The following is a 19,475-nucleotide window of genomic DNA, read 5'->3' on the forward strand; positions in this document are numbered from 1 at the left end:
GCATCACTATCCAGCACTTTCAAAACAATTTTGAGCTATAACATAAAAGATAACATGTTCCATTTTGATTTGGTGAGACAGACAAAATATTTTTATTACAAAGCTAAGCTCCATGCATTATGTAAAGTAAATAGACATTATATACATACATGTACACATTACAAAATGCACAGAGCCACCTAGTTAGGGAGGAAATATTTTTGTTAAAGGGAAAAACAGCTGTGAATTATTCTAACAGAGCATATAGTAGATGATGTCACTATTTATGGAAGGAATAAGGAAGGATTTATGGAAGTGGAAATACTACATATTTCCACTACAAGATAAAGTTCATACTTTTCAAGTGACCCCTATGTACCGAGATATCTTCTAAAATATTAAAGTTTAGATACACTTAAGGGCTATTTCTGCCCTAATGTTGCCTAGAGTATCGCAAACATTAATTTATAATTAGCTCCCTAAAGACATTTGCTGTATTTTTTTTCCCATAACAAATACATTATTTTGTACTGAATTTTGCTCTGCCACGTTCCCTGAAGATACTCCCATTTAAAGCAAACATATTTTATTATCTGCAATGTGTAACTATTTTTATGTTGCAGTATGTTAGCATATAAACTATAAAGATACAATTTATTAGTAGAATTTTAAGGTAAGCTGTCTATTTAAGTAGTAAAAACATAAGAGTTCATAGGAAAGAATACATTTATTACAAGATTCAACAACAAGAGAGGAATCTCAGAGTGCGTAATTTTCAATTTACACAGGGAAAAAGGTACTTGAAAAGATACCAAGGGTCTTTATAAGTTGTTTATATGTCAGACATTGTGATACTTTGCTACTTTATGAGAGTCTGGAAATGAGATTGTCTGCCAATTGCCCTTACTATTCTTTCCTGTCTAAACTGGGAGAAACAAACAAAAAAAAAAAAGTATGAAAAATAGGTTACATGTTATTCTCATTTTGAATATTATGAGATACTGTAAGCCTCACAGCAAAATGTGCTGGTATTAGAYTGATAGATTTTCTTCAGGATATGCAACACTTAGAATTCCCTCACTATAGCATTCAGCTGCTTTACAGGTTTACACCTAAGCCTTAATGCTGATTTGCTTTTATGAAAGCAGAGCTTCATTTTATTCTTTTAATTCAGAATTGTAGCATTTCTTTTTAAAATTCTATTGTAAGCCGCTCTGCAGGTAATTCTAGGATCTGTGGAGTGTTCAGTGGATTATCAACACAGCAAATTGAAAATCATAAAGAATGTAGAGGTCATCTAACTCATCCACCTCCTCTACGCCCCTGCCCTCCAACGTGGAACTGATCCTCATTACCGGTGCTTGGCTTTGTCTCATTTGAAATGGTCCCAGCAATGGGATTTAGTACTTTATCAGCTATCGCTCTGTGAAGAACCAGACACCTCTGATCTGGATTACAGTAAGCAGCACTTATAAAATCCTCTGTTTCATTTCAGGGAATTAATACTCAAAGATGGCTGAAGAGAGCAGACAGAGATATCCCTTCAAAACATTTTGCATACTGGTGACTTTCATAGCAAAGCTGGGGAAGGCCGTAGTTACTTGTCATGAGATGGAATGATGGAGGCAGGAAGTAAAGGGAGGCAGAATAAATACAACGTACAAATGATTTGGAAGCAACTCTCTTATTTGCAAAAGCGAAAGTGAGAAAACACTGTTCTGATCCCATAATCCACAGCAACAAACCCACAAAGTCCATCTCCTGACACAACACTTCTRTATTTTTATTGTCCTCTCTTTGCCCTTGTTTCACACGCTGAATACTCTTTGCAACGTCACAGGGAAGCTCCTTCATTCTTGCCCCCGGATTTATGAAACTGTGGGCTTTGGAAAAGAAGGGGAAGTAAAATCTCCTCTTACACGGTGAATGCTGAAATTAGGTCTGTCAGAGTCACCCAAGGGAACAGAGCAAGATGACTGTCTCTTGCTACCCTGTCAATTTTATTTGTGTGGAACAACTACTCTCCAACCTTCTTCCGCCATCTTTACTAACAGTCCAAGCCCTTGGAGGTCTGAATCATCAACTATTTTCTTTTGAACCACTGCATATCAGACGATCTCTCCCTTGTGCAATCCACTTGCACCCCTAATTGTTGTGACAACACTTGTCATTTAGACAGCTCTTTCATCTTCAAAGCACTTCACAAACATCAATTAACCAAAACTAGATTAATTAGTCTGACAATTAATTTGCCATATATCCAGCAGTTACAACAATAGAGAATAACCTAGTGCCTGTTAAAGTCAATAAAACAAGCTCTTTCAACTCCAACAATAACCACATCAAACTCATTTCTTGAGTCTACTTCCCTGTCTTAAATCTTCAGTGCAATCTGGAATTTTTCTTCCCCAGCATCTTTATTGCCCTATCATGAATACAGTCGAGGAAAGAGGAGAAGGAAAATGGAACACATGAGCTAGGGTTACACACACCAGGGCTTAATCCATTTTGGTTTAATGATAGTCTTAGATCTCGCACCCGACCTGCACAGAACTTACCCAGATTGATTGGATCAGTTCTCAACATGCTCAGATGAATCAGGGTCCCAAACACACTGCTGCGATTAATGAATTCAGGAGGCACTCATATTATAAACTGATTGCTAAATTATAGTCTAACTCAAACTGATAATACAGGATGAGTAGTTGCACAAAATTCCCCACAATCACTGCACACCTTGTCAAGAGGGCCACTTGAGTTTTTAATAACCAGTATAGTGTTCCTGCAACCACACGCAGGTAGCGAAAACAAGGGGAATATGAGAGAGAAAGTGAGAGAAACATTTAAGAATGGCAGTATTCTAAATTCTCTTTATTGGAAAAGTAGATCCTAAGGTATTTATGCAAGTAGCCTCAAAGAGATTAGCCTTTACAATGTGCCCTTTATTTTTAACTTTATGAGAACTTTCAAAGTAATGGATCATCTTCTCAGAAGTCAGTTTTAATATCCTTGCTCTTGTTAAGCAGTGCAAACTTACACAAATATTTCTTTTAGCTTCTATCCGATGCATTGCTTTATGTGAACTGCTGTATTAAATATAATCTCCCAATTCTTAGACTATTTTGTTTGTGATTACTTTGAGCACCAACAAGAAACTTGTAATTACCCAAAATTATCAGCTGCACGGTCTGTTTTACAAGAACATCTCTGAAAATTCACAACAAGAAAATATCCTTAAAATGCCTGTTAAATAAATACTGTTCAACCATTAAAGAAAGATTTACACCCTCCAAGAGTGAGGCAATTATTCTACTAAAGACTGCAGGAAAACACTCTGACCTAATAAAGAAGAATTGAGACTCACTGAGAAAGTAAATTGAAAGCATCTTTAGATCTCTATGAAAGACATGTAAAAGCTTGATCCCCCCTTTCCTGGTGTTTAAGATTTCACAAGAAGGACTCCATATGCAAAAACCTYTTCAGTAACATCAAGGTAAACAAGAAGGGAATGACTGACTTCCCTGGCATTAATTTTGTGAGTAAATTCCCCACATTGTGAGGAAAATGTAGAACGGCATAGTTAATCTGAAATTACCCAGTTAAGTAAATAAACTCTAAGTCTAGCCTACATTCTAACTGGTTCTTAGTCTCAGTCTCTTTCTACATTGAATTAAAAGAATAAAGAAAAAAAGCAATAACAAATGGGTATTTTATTATGACATAGTATGAAATCCTTCAGTTCAAGCTTTCCTAATTGTTGTTTGATACTGCTTGAATTGTCCTTTGTGCCATATGCCTTTTCAAATCCTGCACAAATATTATTGCTTTTGACCATAAACCATATCCGTCTACATTAGCACTTCAAATACTATATGACAGCTAAACCATGAAAGAATAAAAGCACTAATGGATTTGTCAGAATGTATTACTTATTGCTTGTCTCTTAAGCTTTACTTGGCCTTCTTCATCGGTTCTCCTCATTTACTTTCACTGCTGGCTTTCAGAGATATTGAGTGCTTATTGAAGGATTACAGTTTATAAAATACCTGTATTAGCAGAGCTGTAGTCAAGTCTTAAAGGTCTGAAAGCTTATTGATCTAGAAAACTTTGCAGTAATAACTCAGAGGATATCAGAATAATCACTGTTACTTGTTTTATCTTAATTCAGAATGGAGCAGCCATTGTATTTACAGTCCTTTAACAAACTTTTTCCCCCAGCGATCCAAAGAAATTCTTGTCATTTTGTGTAAAAGGTACAACACACTAATGAAATCAGAAAGAAACATGGTTACAGCTATTAGAGAAAGGCCTCTCATTCAAAATACCATAACATAACCTAAGATCTGACCCTAGGAAAAAGATTAAAATTAAAGTGATTGCCTATTTCCATCCAGTACAACATCAAAATCTTTCTTGATAAGGAAAGGTAGGCTGTGGAGCTTCTTCTACTAATGTTGTAAGCAAGGACCACATTATATAACATCAACAAGGCAGGTAAGACACTCTGTAGACTATTAATTGATGCAAACTGCAGATCTCTCAAGAAGACCTTATTAACAATGATCTACCATAAAAATACATTGCCTATAAAAATTCACATTGAAAAGGCCAGGGTATTGCTATTTATATAGGTCTTAGTATTAAAATGGATTGAAATTCACAGCGATCTTGATGATCCTGTAATGCATCTCAATATATTGGGGCCTACAAACAGATGCAGATAGACCTCTCACCAGAAAACCAAACATATAATCCGTGTGCAAAGAGTAGTAGCTACTCCAACAAATCCAATGGCTAGAACCAAGGAAGTCATAAGGAAGGATGGGGAGGAATGGCAGAACTAGACTTTAACCTCACTAGAAATGAACAACAAAAGGCAACCTTCCCATGGTTACCCAAAGGTAGTTTACCTTTTCTATACAACAATGTCTCAGGGCTTCATGTTGCAAAGAACCGTTCACACATATGGAGGCCTTATCACCTCCTGATGTGAGTAGTGCTCAGTGGTGCCGGTACCAGTCATAGCTGCACATACATGCATAAACATCAGGAGGATCAGGACCATATTCTGTACTCTGTTCTAGGCAAGGATGAAGCAATAAACAAACTGACAACAATGATGCAGTCTCAGCATACAAGAATGATTTTTGAAAGGCAGGGAAGTGTCTAATGGACATTCTTGTTTTGAAAATTTCCCCTCTGCTGGTGAGGGATAGAAAGGATGTTCTAAATAGGCATGACAGGTGCTTCCCTTTCCTTGCAGCTTCTTCTGCTACTTCACCCGTAGCTATCTTTTTCTTCTATGCCCCCTCCTTTTTCCTTCAGAACAGAATTTCTTCCAGTGAGGTTCTCCCCACAATCTCAGCAGAAGATACTCTTACTCTATGCCATGTGTACCACGTGGTCTGCACTCTAAGGCACCTTGTTAGATGTTTATTCATTGAGTATTACAATAAATTATATCTAAACAAAAATATACTGTTTTTCCATGTACATTACCACAATTCACATAAAACAAGAAGAAGCTACAACTATTAGAATAGATGGAAAGTAGATTATAGCCCTCACTCAGTTTTGTCAGTAATAACCCATGTAAACYGAAGCTAGTATTTACATATTAGAAAGGCAATTCAGTACTTTTTAGGTCAAAGAGGTATTTCGTTCACTTCAACATGTACAAACAGTTGGTACTCTTAGCATTAAAAGAAGTTATGACTAGCACTGAAGTGTGACGACTTCTCAGGTGGTTTCAATGTCTGAGAAGAAAAGCTCAGCAGGTTCATAAATCCAATGTATCATTTTCATAATAAAACCTAGAGCAGAAATAATTGCAGTAAAGTTTTACAAGGCATCCTGAGAGGAATAAAAAAAATAACTGCTCTCTGCATCACAGCTAAATAAAGCAAAATTAGATTTTTTTTTTAAACCCCTCAAGGAATTCAAATTAGCAGACTTTGTAAAAGATGCTGACAGAAGAMTTTTTAAGGCAGACCCTAATTACTGGTTGCTTTGATTTTAGTGACCTTGCACATCTTATCTTTTTAAACAGACATTTTTAACTGTAAAGTTTCAAATGCCCAGATAGCACAAAGGCTGCTTTGGGTGCAAGACTTACAAAGGACACACTTCTCTAAGTTAAATTGCATTGTTTTAGTGTATTTTTGTAATGTTAATCCCCATTCCTCACAACATAAATTAAACCRCTAAACTCAGGACACATGTAATTTCAATGGCAGAGAGGAAAGGCCAAGGCTTCAGAGTTCAAAAAGACCCTGCAGAGTTGCACATGTGGAGSATGAGGCAGCCGAGGGAAGCGATCGGTGCAATGTGCTTGTGTTTAAGGTCTCCCTCCATTTGCAGAATTTACACAAACTGACATTTTCCCTCTAAGCATCTCTTAAACTGCCTCTTAAAACCTTAACTTAGATAATGCCTTCTAGAGTATGTCAAAGAGAAACAGYTGCTACAGGCACAAAACTATCCAGCCTTAGGCAATTACTGTGCAGTGATCAGACAGTCCTGGTGAGAAGCTGGTGCTCAGCAAGGCAACTGGAGTACACTGAAAGTCTCCACATCGAATACTGCTCAGGGAATTCTYCCAATGCTTAGCAGTAACATATTGCTGTATAYTTTATGAAGYGAAACAAAGCRTTTAAAGTCAGATTTTCAAAAATACGGTAGTCTGAAGAGTAGAATGCTTAGTCAATGTAAAAGCACAAATGTTYGTACAGTGCTAAATCCTTCAGGAACCCTTCACCTCTCTAAATCTTGTAATTTCCATTCTTCTTTCCTTGCTGCCATCAAATTCCTAAATTATAGCCCACRCAGAAAGCAAACAGAATTGTCATCAGAAAAGTACTATACGATACCTGTTAAACACTACTGATTTTGGGGTTCCTCTGTAAGAACAGGAGCATCTTAAATCCACCAAAAGGGTAAGGGGACTGAATTTTAAAGACGCTTCAAACCTCATTCTTATTTTAAAACTACAATTAATTTTAATATATTTCCACACTCATTAGTGATCTGGTGCACACCCCACTMCATAGAGCTTTTCTGTGAACATCTAAACTGCAGTCTTGGGCAAATACTAAGACATTTAAATCAGGGCCTGCAAATACTTGCATAGCCAAATGAAAACATATACTCTCTGAGAAAAGGAAAAAATTCTTCAGAACCAGGCCGATTTGAACATTGTTAATAGGTTCATAAAGTCCATTTTTTTCCTGGTTCTCTTCTTCCCCCTTCATTCATTCATTCCTTCACTCAGCTTTTTCCTCCTCCTCTGTACAGGTAGTCCCAATGGATGACTCTTGTTCTCTTCACTTCTCTCTCCRTCTTATCTTTTGGCAGTATCATCTACAAACACAAATTCAAGTACTGTCTCTGCTCGTAACTAAAAGATCTCCCTTCATTATTCCCAGACYCATTTTCTGCCCAATCTTAAACCTCAGCATGTTTTTCTGACACATTCTCACCTCAGTCTCAAAGCAGTTAAAGTACATTGCCCTCTCCAGAACCATGGTCCTCTGTCCTCAGGGACTTGCTGCTTGCCTTGATGTTCTAGGCATCATATTTCATTTGCATTTCTTCCTAAATGCCTAAGTGATCTAAAAGGCCACATATACACAAYGTGGCAAAGGCATTGGCTTGTCATTTGAGCAGCAAAAGTATGACCATCTCTAGTCCCAAACCTGTATGGTCACATTACTATGAGACCATACTACTCATTTCAATTTAAGCCAGCTCAAGAAGTAGACCCTATAAGGACAGGCACAACTGAGTGCTGATGCTCTAAGTGGCTGTGGGATCCATGCTGGACTAGGTGGCCTGGGATCTTGTGCTCAGAGAAAGGCAAGGTGCAACTTTCTGCATCTGTTGCATATGGCATACCCTCAGAGTGTTCTGCTACATAAGACGAATAAAGTGTCTGTCAYGTTGCATCTTTTCTCCAGTATCTCAGCATCTCACATTTTGAGTATAGCATGTTCTTTAGCATTGACACATTCAGCTTTTGACCACCTTTCATTCTCACAGAATGCTGCAGTAGAATGAATATTCCCACCCGCTGCTTTAACCATATCATCTCTCTCTAGACATCCAAACAGTGGATTGCCCTTCAAACTACATCAAACAAGAATTGTTTGCCCTCCCTTTCCAAGCCTTTCACAGTCCACCCCACTCAAAAGTAAAAGCTCAACTCCCAGCTCTGTCTGAGCTATGATGTGAGCTCAATATCCAAACAACCATACTCCACACTTTCATCAGAGCTGCCCTTTAACATAAAGCAGGAGCCCAATCTTCAGAGGCACCAATCATGGTATCACTCATTGTCCTTGACTGTCCTTTGAGCCTGTCATTTTGCTACCTCTGGATAGCTGCTTTTCTTATTCTCCCTCTCCGGAAGATTTACACTGCTTATACAACACAGGGTGATTTGCTTGTCTTCTGTGTTTTCGGCAACTAACACATTGATATTTATAAAATTATAACCTCCCAGGATAACAGTCATTATCCTGACACTTCACATTACTGTCATCCTATACATGCTACATTAAGTAACTCCTCCACATCTCTTCATTTGCCTTAGAAGTTCTCTTTAGCCAATACTGTTAATTTTGCTTACAGTATAAAATGGAGGCAATTCTTTTCCCACAGCTCATTTTCTATTTCACCAGCTATGAGTCTGTATCAATCTCACTGGATGAGCCAAATACAACTGTTTATACCATTTACCAGCTAAAGGACAGATGGAAAGATCTTCTGCAACGGCTTTGCTGAATCACTTGAGGTGCTCAGCTTCCTTCCCATCTCTCAGATGCATCTATCACAAATATCTTTTCTGCTCTTCTAATCATCCTGTACTCCATCCACTTCGACCTTTATTTTCCCTTGCTAACTTCTTTCATTCTTTTCTCAACTTTCTTCATTCTTTTGGTGCTTCTTTTTACCTTGGACTCATCTTACCATCATTTAACATCTGCCCAGAAATGCAACAGAGGACACAAAAAAGATACATACAGCTACCACTCACATCTCTGCCTTCCTGGTGTATCTACTGTACCACACAAAGGTATATACACAAACACCATGTCTGCAACACTACTGTTTGGAAATAGTGCTGATTTTGCGAAGTCAATACATCACAGTCAACATGACCGTCTCCTTTTCCACCCATTTCCTTTCTCCTTTTTCCACCCATTTGTGGCATGCATTGTAATATGTCCCAGACAGAAATGTGACATTTTATTTTCTCTACTTGCAGAGCACCTCCTGCAGTTTGTAATGAGGGAAAAATAACAATACAGAACATTACACAGCTATAATGATGCAAGAAGAAAGGTTTGCAGGGAGAAGGAATTTTTTTTATTAGATAATTTGGTAAGAGCAGAGGAAAAAAAAAAGACAATTTGGGGGGTCCAAAGTCTTTTCATTAGATCTGAAAGGCTGAATAGAGGTTGGGAATAGTGCTTTTATTTAACATTCTTTAATTAGTCTTAAAGTTAAACCTGATTAGAAGATCTGAAAAATTGAGTTCTGCCTTGATTTAACCTAAATTAGCTACAGAAAGAGAGATTTTTCTGCCAGTGCCCAAGCATCAGTCTTTATGATGACTAGTAACAGTGTCATTACTATGGCACATGTCTCTCTGTGGCCAGCCCATTCTTCATATGGTAACAGACCTCATAAGTCAGTACTTTTCTTGTCCAGGCACAAAAGCAAGGAATCAGTAGCTAAAATGGTGGCAAGGTTGCTGCCTCCCTTGAATATACTTTCACCAGATGAATGATGCTGGGTTTAAATTATTCAGCTGATTGGCACAAACAGCACCATCACTTTTTCAGGTTACTGAAAGAAGTATAGAGCATTATCTACTCATTACAATGGCTTACTCACTTCTGTGCACCACAATTTGATTGTGGTAATCATAAAATGCCTGTAAGATCATCATCTCTGCCAAAGAAGACAGCAGTGCAGAGTAGCAATCTTTAATTCAAAAAAAAAGAGTCAAAGTTTTGTTTTCTACAAGTAAAGCTATAACAGTAGGAACAGCTTCTGACCTTCAGTCTGCGGTCCTGGTCTCCACTGCACAGAGAATTTACAGACACTTTAAAGGTCTTCCAGGCTGGATTTAAGTTATTCATCACAACCTAGAAGTGAAAAGAAATGAAGGGAAGCCATAATATTTGCACATTTCTAAGCAGAGTGTTCAGCAAAAACCATGATTTTCAATACAGTACGTTCTCTGGAAAGAGAAAAACATAGAGCTCAGCTGGAGGTTTGCAGAATGACATGCATGGGGTATCTGCACTGAAGTGGCCTGCAGCTTCCAGCACAGCTGCTTTAGAAAGCCCCAGAAAGAAGCACAGGTGAGGGAATGGATCTGTGCACAAGGCGCACTGCAGTGACTGTCCTAGCACTGTCACACCTCAGTGGGAGCCTAACTCACAAAAAGAAGGCTGTGAGATACTCCCCTGAACTGGACAGTACGGAAAGGGTGCAGAYGGACTGGGCAATGGGGATGTGCATCAGCTTAGGGATTGGTTCTTAGCTGGCAGCAACACTTTATGGTATCTGTACCAGACAGATACATATCCCTGCATACCTGTTGCAGCTCCATCCTATACTCCTAACTGCTGCTTTTTAAGATAGTGCCAATCATTGCCATGGAGGCAGTAATGAAATTATGATAGAGGTGTAGTGAGAACACCTATGGAAGATCTGGCGAGGAGTCAGTGACTGGCAGAGTACATGGCAGCAGGCCCAGCGTGTGAAACTACACACTGACAAAATTCCCATCAGGGCCAGGCATGTATATTCTGTTTTGTCAACAACATCTAACTGCTTCCTGGACAGTAGCTGCTCAAGGTCAGCACAGCTGAGATAAAGATATATTTCTAGTAGATTTAAGGAGCCCTTACAAACAATGAGTCAAGTCCAGCCTGGGCGTCCAACCCAGACGTCCAGCCCACGCTTCCAGCAGGCTCCCATTAGCAACTCCACCTTGAGCTTCCTGAGGTTCCCCATGCAGTTTGGGGTATAAAAGTCCTTTATTAAATCTATACTGCTTAACCCCCTATGAACCTTGAGTGTCTCTACACCGGTATCCGACCCTCTCCTGCCCACCTTGTGGTCACAATAACAAACAACTGAAAAGTACCCAGATTACAAACCTTTTGATCACCAGCAACCTGGGAGGAGGCAGGGAAGATACTATATAGTATCAGTGTAAAAATATGATACCATCTGCAACATGATTTGGGACAAATGTAATATATATAAATACTCTCCTTCAAACTGAAGAATGTTCTGCCAGTTTAATTAAACTTTGGCTTCAATATCACTCTCACTCTTGTGTAAGTCAAGACTTGATGCTCATTAGTCAATAATTACACAAGACATAGAAGTGCTATTTAATGTGGATACTTGCAATGCCCATTGTGACACAGGAAGCAAAACCGTTCCTTATGACAGCCCACCTGTGTGTCCTTGGAAAGTAAATCCAGTGCAATTCCTTACCTCAGTCCTGTGAACAAGCTGTTGGGTTGCATCATCATTCATCCGGAAAATCTCCAGAAAAGGATCAGATTTGCTGAAAAAATCCTAAAATAAAATACAGAACAAGTTATTCTTAAGACAACTTCTTTGAGTTTTTCACGCACACTGAATCTGTGCTTCCCTGACTGCTAATGAAAAAGGAGAGACAAGTGYGGTTTCAGAGAGACCTCTTGGTATCCCTCAGCAATATTTCATTCTTATCCTTGTTCCACAAGGACTTCTACGTGCTGCTGTTGTTCTCAGTTTGGCTATTCAACCATGGTAGGCAGAACTGTAAAATGAGGTTTTACTTTCTTTTCCCTTCTTACTTCCAGTCTAGATTCCTGCATTTTAGCTCCTTCATCCTCCTAGCTCATTTCTTTCTGCCCTCCATACCTGTTTGGTTTTTTGACATTAGTCTTATCATGCTAGGCCCTTTGAACTGTTCTATAGTGGAGCTGAAATTCATGCTATCCATCCACCCTCTCAAGTTAATTGGCCAAGATATTGTGCTGCTATTAGTTAATGTAAGCACTGGCAAGATGGATTACAGAAGACTAGAGAACCTCTAATATTTCTCTAGGATGTAAAAATGTGGCCCATATTGAGAAGACAAGCAGAGCAAGAGACTGCAGAAAAATTACTTTAAGTTTAGTTACTTCTTGCACCGTAACACAAATCTCCCCAGTTTTGCATCCACTTGAGCTGAGTGTTCTTATACAACTCTAAATTAAGTTGCTTTCTACAGTACAGYTGCAGCTTGGCTATGGCCTCTTTAGTTTCAACAACATACTGTCTTCTCTGGGCACACTGGCTGGGGGGAGTAAAGGTTGCTGGGTTTTAGCCCTCCACAGCTGGAAGGGGGAAGCTGGCTAATTCAAATTTCTAACTGCACAATGCAGCAAGAGCARGACTCAAGGAGCCAGTAGATTTTCTGCAACCAATCTGGACTCCTTTTTTCCCCGCTTTTTCTTCAGAAAAGCCACATGACTAACTTAACAGGTGTAAACATTAYTGTTCTCTGTAGGCCATAGCCCAAACCACAGAATTCCATGCAGTCTGGGGAAATAAATTCTGTTTGCTCTCCTGATGTTTCTATACAAGTGTTACTGTAAAAATGATTGTATTATGAGTAGTTCTACCATTTTATCCCCACAAAATGCCCATCATACTTATTCTTGACTAGCTGGGTTGCTTTGGACACAGGACAACTTTGGATAATTTGTTAGGCAATGTCTGGGCACATTGGTTTTGTCAGATTTGTTGTCAAGGCATTGTTACTACTTCATAACTGCAAACAGCACCCAAAGAAATCAGGGCTTTGAGAAAACATCTGAATTTGAATGTTTGGGGAATGCAATAAGTCTGTAGGGACCAAGAAGCCYTGTGCAAGATTCGAGCAACTTATGGTCTTCCCCAACCCCTAGAGATGACATTTATCAATACTGCTGTGCCAAGAGTGTTGTTTTGTAAATGATCCATTTCTTTTTCTGCTACAGAAAACGCAATAGGATGTTTAGAAATGGGTGCGAAGCACGTGTGTTAAATCACAGGGAGCTGGAACATTAACAACAAAGCTGAATGTKTGCCCATTTATTCCAACTACAGGGTTACAATTTGTGAAGAATCAGTACAAACTCCAAAAAAGTCTGTAACTCGGGAGACTACCACAATGCCCTTATGTAGATTTAGTATCTGGACTCCATTCAGCTCCTCAAACTGACARTATGTAGGGGGCTTTGGTTACCAAATTCTTCCAGATTCCCACATAGCAGAGAGGCCAAGCAGAAAATAAGGGATCTAGCTCAATCAGTGAAACCAAACTCCAGAGTGCATAGGGTTAGAAAAKATTAAGCTGCCTCTTCATACCCACAAATTTGTTGTTTAAAGTTTGATAAAAGTTTAACATTAACAGATTCTTTATGAAACTCAAGTTTGATTATGAAAATTATCTAAAAGAAAACACCTGAGAATGATACATCTAAAGAATTTCCTTTGCAGTGCTTAAAACTCAGAAAGGAAACAAAGATTTTCTGAAAGAAGACTCAGAATAAGCTATAGTGGTTTGCACTCTGTTATAGTGTTATTCCCAGCTGAATATCATGAAAACAGAAACAACAAACATCAGCACAAGTGAAGTGATATTTAATATGTGGATTTAATAACCAAGGCAATATCACTTAAAGGAAAAGGTTTTAACTCTGGCTACTGGCTTATACCATTCCCCTCAATGCAAAAAAACCCTCTACTTTCCAGATATACAAACCAAAACTCCTTCAATATTAAAGATGCTTCATAACAACTCAAAACTGATAYGCTGAAGAAATATTTTATTTCAGAATTATTGTTTTCAAAGCTTTTTCATTGTTACTCTGAATCTAACAGCTTTATTTCATATGAACATCTTCTGAAAGAAGAATAGCAGCAATAAATGTTTAATGTTTTGATATTTTAATAATGTTTAAATGATTAATGTAACGCATTTACTAGTGGTATAATACACATTGTTCTTTCAGTATGTGCAGCAGTGACACAATATTAACACAAAACACCTCAATTTCTGAACACTCAACTAGACATCTCTTTTAGTACCTTCATTTTCAGAGTATGACACTAAAAATCAGTTTGGGGTTCAAATCAAATGTCTCTCAGAAAGGAGCTGAAGCAGCCAAAAATCACTAATCAAATTTGAAAATTCTCCAGTAGCAAAGTGCAATGTTCCAGGATATTTTTAGTACTTTGGTACAAGGAAAATATAAAACAAAGTGGTAAAAGCTTATATTTTACAGMCATTTGCTGGAGAATCTTTCTCAACCCATGATAAGTATCTTTCTCAGAACAAAGAAAGCCGTTTGCCTGCCTCAGTGCTCAAAACCTGTTACAGCTATGACAAAAATGTAGCCGCTTGTTATGGTAATTGTAACATAGCTATTAATGCAATACAACCTTTCCAAAAGATATTGTTCCATTATGAAGTGTTCTCAGTGGATCTCTTGAAACAAAGSTTTGCCATCTGAGCTGATTAGGCTTCAATAACGTAGGAAAATGTAGTTACATCTTCCAATCAAGCAACACTAAAACTATAACCTTTAWGTCTGCAAAGTCAGTTAAGTAAAGGAAATAATCATATCTGTGACTTTCCTCTGATTTTATATTTAATGTTTCAGCCACTCCTGCAGCAAAAATCAACTAGGCTTTTCTTGTTTTATGGCTTCCCTAGAACTCTTGCATTTTTATGAGGGGTAATAAAGAAACAATCAAACCTACACTGCCTGTTAAATTACAGTAACAAATTTTGTTTAATCTGCCAAAAATGTGTTGTTTACTTTTTTTTCTCACTGAGAGTATTTCTTTTAATAAGGAGTATCAAAAAAACATGTTTTAAGGGAATGACTTAGTTAGAGCTACCACCATTATTGATGGACAATTCTGTTCTTCATAGCATCTTYTCTCTGTTCTTCAAAGCTACTTGCACACTGACTGGAGAACACAGAAGTCCTCAGTCCCAGGTGGTCAGGGAGCAACCCAGAGCTGGTCAACAGTAAATACTGACAAYGGGCTGTATTTAAAAGCGTATCCCTATGTGGAGCACAGGCATCACATTCGGGGCAGAGGGAAGGTCTCTGTTCCAGGACCCCCTTTCAAAGAGTTTTCCTCTGAGGGGTGGAGAAAGAAAATTCTTCTCTTTTCAAGACTCCACTGATGGTATGGATGGAAAAAAAAAAAACACTTCTCTTATCTCCTCAAGGCACATTCACCCTCTTTATCCAAAAGTKGTGAAGGATTAGGATTCAACTTGTTTTCTGCCACCCTCAGTGCAATCCTGCTGCCAGCCAGTGACTTCTGCGATTACAAAGGTGACCCTGCATTGCGGAGCCTGAATGATCGCTCCCACACACTTCTTCCTTCCTTCAGGAGACACCCAGGCCAGCCACAGACCTCACTCTGCTTCTCTGATGTGACCTTCTCTCTACCCAGCTCTTCACCACTCCGAGTAGTGAAAGTCATGCAAAATTCTGCTTAGGATTTCAGAAGATTGGCTCCTCTTAGTTCTCCGATGGATTTTTTTTGACCTTTATGTGACCTCAGGGCACTCATCCTTTCTTACCAATGGCTGAACTATGCAATTCCAAGTAATTTCAAGCCTTAATAACAATAATTATTAATAGTCCCTTAAGCCCATTAATGTCAAAGTTCATTATAAGTCATACAAAAAAACATAAGCCTCTTATAAATGAAGTGAGCAAAGGTTTGGCAAGTTTAGAGCTATATCTCTAGCTTGAACTAATTGACAGACCTCTTTCAACTGTAATAGACTTCCAGTGACTTTTGTCAGCTGAAGAAAGGATTTTTGACTCAGATAACACATGGTGAGTCACTGCCTGGGTTGCACATAGCCCTGTCCAGGAAATGTTTATTAGATGAAGCCCACCTAGACTAAACATGTTAAAATGGCAAGAGTCACGATGTTCTTGTAATGTTTCCTAATCATACTCCTTAATTTATACTCATAAATAAAAGTGTTTCAACCCCATAAAGAAATGTGTTCCAACATCGCTCTAAAGCTATTGCCCAGACAACCCTATCCTAGTGCAGAAGCATACTCCGGAAGTATCCTTTTAATTAATATTAACAAGAGCTATAAGCAAGTAACCGTATTTACACCAGACTACATTTATATTTGTGACAAAGAAAGGCAATGGTGAAGTCTTTTTATGTAGCACATAAAAAGATGTTTTTCTAGATGTGACAGCATGTGGATCAGGAAAACACTCATTGGTAGCTTTGGAAATCCAAGTCTAAAAACGGCCGTCTAAGGAGAGCTTGCTAAATCTACTTTTTAACATCTAAATAAATTAACGTGATTTGGAATCACTAAGAATCCAGCATCTCTGAAGGAAGGAGTAATTCATATTTCAGATAAGAAATAATTTGAGGTCCCGATCATTTACGGTCCTGTGCATAGGAGCGTGCTTTACCTATATACTCTAAATACATTCCAGTACTAATCACATTCTGCTTGCCTGAGTTTTCCTGGCAGTTTCAACCGATAACGCTATTCATCAGTTACAGCCTGATTTTGATAATTTGATGTATGTATCTAAAAGTACTCTGACGGTTTTGATTAAGTTATCACACRTCAAATTTTTATGTGCAAATGCTTGGAGCATCAGAATGTTCTTGATGCCAACTTTTGTATCACTATCTCTGTCGAATTAGAATCAGCTTCACAYACGGGAAAGGACTATATACTAGTGGTAGATACTGTGAATCAGTGCAGCTATAATCATCTGATTTTCCATTACATGTAAAGCCCTATTATCTAGAAGGCGGCCATGGCCTTATGACTCCAATTAATTACAAAGATATTCCCCAGATTACCTCAAATAATTATGTGCTTTCTATAACACTAAAATAATGCATCCAGATGACATGCAAAGTCATCTGGATTTCTTGGGCTGAATGTTGCTAGAGGTACTTACTTATTATATGAATATTGCAAAATAACAATGGATAATATCTTCAGAAAGATATATTTCTTAGAATGAAGAGTAGTGTTTGAATCAGTGCAGGGATTTTTTACTAAAAACGGAAAAAAGGATTTAGCAAATATACAGTACTCTTTTTCTCATATTCAAGCTACGTTTCATTGAATGAAAAGTGTATCTTGACTAAGCTGTTATAAAGTTTTCCAGCTTTACTCTGTGATGCTTACTTCAACTATAATATCTCTGACTACTTACACAAAGCTCACTTATCTAAGCACTTCTGATCTGTGGCATTTTAAATAATTAAATCGTCTTGGTTATAGCATAATTAAATTTTCTTAGCTTTAATTAGTTTCCCTTGAGTTTATTTTAATTACTTCACAACTTGAGGAAAGTCTCACTGTGAACACTGATCTGAAATCTCTGACTTGTTTAATAACATCAGGCAAAAAAAAAAACAGCGGGGGGAAAAATCTCATCAAATTGTATTTGCAGGCATTCTTATATCTTTCAATAAGGTTAATATCAAGCAGCTTACCTTGTCATCCAATTTCCGTGCACTGAATGAAAGTTCAACATAGTCATCATTGCCAGATAATTCCTCAGCAATCACCTAAATGGAAAGCTACATTGAGTTTTGAACAGTATAACGAAAGGCGAGAAAGATGGCATTTAACATTGTGAGGACTGCAGCCCCCATTAGGAAACTGAAGTGTGATACAAGGTAATAGGCTGCTCCACGCAACCAGGAAGGGCTAACAGTGTTCAGTTAATCCATTGCTCAGCTGGTAAGTGGCAACTTGTTAAGGCTCCAAATCTGAATCACTTTGGATCACACGATTAAACCTTGGCAATCAGTTCTCAATGGACAGACATCAACACCCMCCACTGAGCCCTTTCTCCCGACAACACGCTTTTCGCCAGATAGGACACGAGAGAATTCCACAGAGTCTGACCATGTCTAAGGGAAGAAAAAGCTATGCAGGAGTTGTATTATCTGGGACTAAAGCTTAGACTATTCTTATGCCWTTTCAGCGTCATTTGGCACACTAAATGGAAAGAGAAGTCACCTGTCATTAGTTGCTATGAACCACAAATCCACACTAAGAAGGTTCTGCTGGTAGTTTCACTGCAATACCCTGGCAAAATCCCTGACTGTAGATTCACTTATAAGAGTAATGCTGAAATAATTTACTGTGGTTTTTCAATTGGCATAAACTATGCTGATAATTATGCCAGTCGCTGTACTCTGTGATTTTAATTAAAAAAACCCCAAACAAACAAAAAACAGAACAGCAAAACACTCCTCTCTACTGGCCACTAAAATACATCAGTGGAGAGAAGGTATTAACCAAAGCTGGTATATTTGGCTTAARTACATTTTTTTGAAATAAATCACATTTTATTTTATTTGACAGTTATGAAATCATTTCTTACTGCAAGTATTCTCCCCACAGATTAAATTACCCCAAAGAACAGAGTTGTATCACGCCTGCAACCACTTATTCTGCAGCAACATCAGTTGCCCAGACAGGATCAAACTGTTTCCCTCATAAGGACTTCTGGTCCTTGGGGAGCCACCAGAAAATCCCAATGTATTCTTTAAATCAGCTCAAGGCTGCTCAGGTTAGAGTTGCAATCAGTAAACTGCAATGTAATACCCTTGCTACCCAAGTATACAGCTCCCAGGAATTATCCAGGCTGCCTACAGCCTCAATAAACAGTATCTTTGGGGATTTTTAGGGCCTTTTCTTTCTTTCTTTTTTTTTTCAACAGAAACTAGCTTAGGCTCACAGCAATAAACTGGTATTCTCTCGTGCAAAATATTTACATGTAGCCATGTACATGCACAACCGCTTCATTGGACATTACAGTACAATCACACAGATATGCACCTGTGTTTTACAAGTTCTAGGAAAGTGTTAGCTTGCTGAAAATATGACCCATAGAGTATGGCAAAAGGTTTCCCTTCSATGTTGTCTGACAGCTTACAGGATCCCATGCTGTGGATCACTTCCAGGGCACTGAGATTTGCACACCAAGTTTCACAGATATGTTTAACTGAAAATAATGAGCTCTTATAAAGGTTGACAGACTTCTAACTGGARAGGCTGAAAGGGGTTGTTTTTTATCCCATCACCACATAGTAAAAATGTATTGATGAGCCATTCCACAGTCAAAGGCACAATAAAACTACARCAAACCATTCTGAGATAGGAACTTTCAAAATCCTGTGCAAAATTCATAAWTCAGTATGCTCAACAAGTTAGGAAACTGATATTTGCAAGTTCAATATTTGACATACATCTGGTATGTATCYGAGGACCAGAAATACAATAAATGATCCTTTCTGATTTATTCTGTTGAGACACTAATCTTTTCACAAAGTAATTTTTACTTGAGTTCAGTTTTCTCTTGTTTGTGTAAAGTCTACCTGTTTTGTAGTACCACYGGCTAGAAGCCAAAACA

General features: G+C 38.2%; 1 protein-coding gene across 1 annotated transcript in view; it reads right to left on the reverse strand.

The window, feature by feature from the left end:
• CPNE4 (copine 4) overlaps positions 1–19,475 on the reverse strand; it is a 182,354-nt gene that overhangs the window by 76,402 nt on the left and 86,477 nt on the right. The window contains exons 4-6 of the mRNA XM_085311856.1: positions 17,545–17,619; positions 11,500–11,583; positions 10,041–10,130 (exon numbers count right to left, since the gene is read on the reverse strand). Of these exons, the coding sequence (XP_085167982.1) occupies positions 10,041–10,130; positions 11,500–11,583; positions 17,545–17,619 (249 nt within the window). The remainder of the gene's footprint in view (positions 1–10,040; positions 10,131–11,499; positions 11,584–17,544; positions 17,620–19,475) is intronic.

The sequence above is a fragment of the Rhea americana genome, unplaced genomic scaffold, assembly GCF_003343005.1.
Source record: "Rhea americana isolate MKP2758 unplaced genomic scaffold, rheAme1 scaffold_35, whole genome shotgun sequence".
Classification (NCBI taxonomy): Eukaryota; Metazoa; Chordata; class Aves; order Rheiformes; family Rheidae; genus Rhea; species Rhea americana.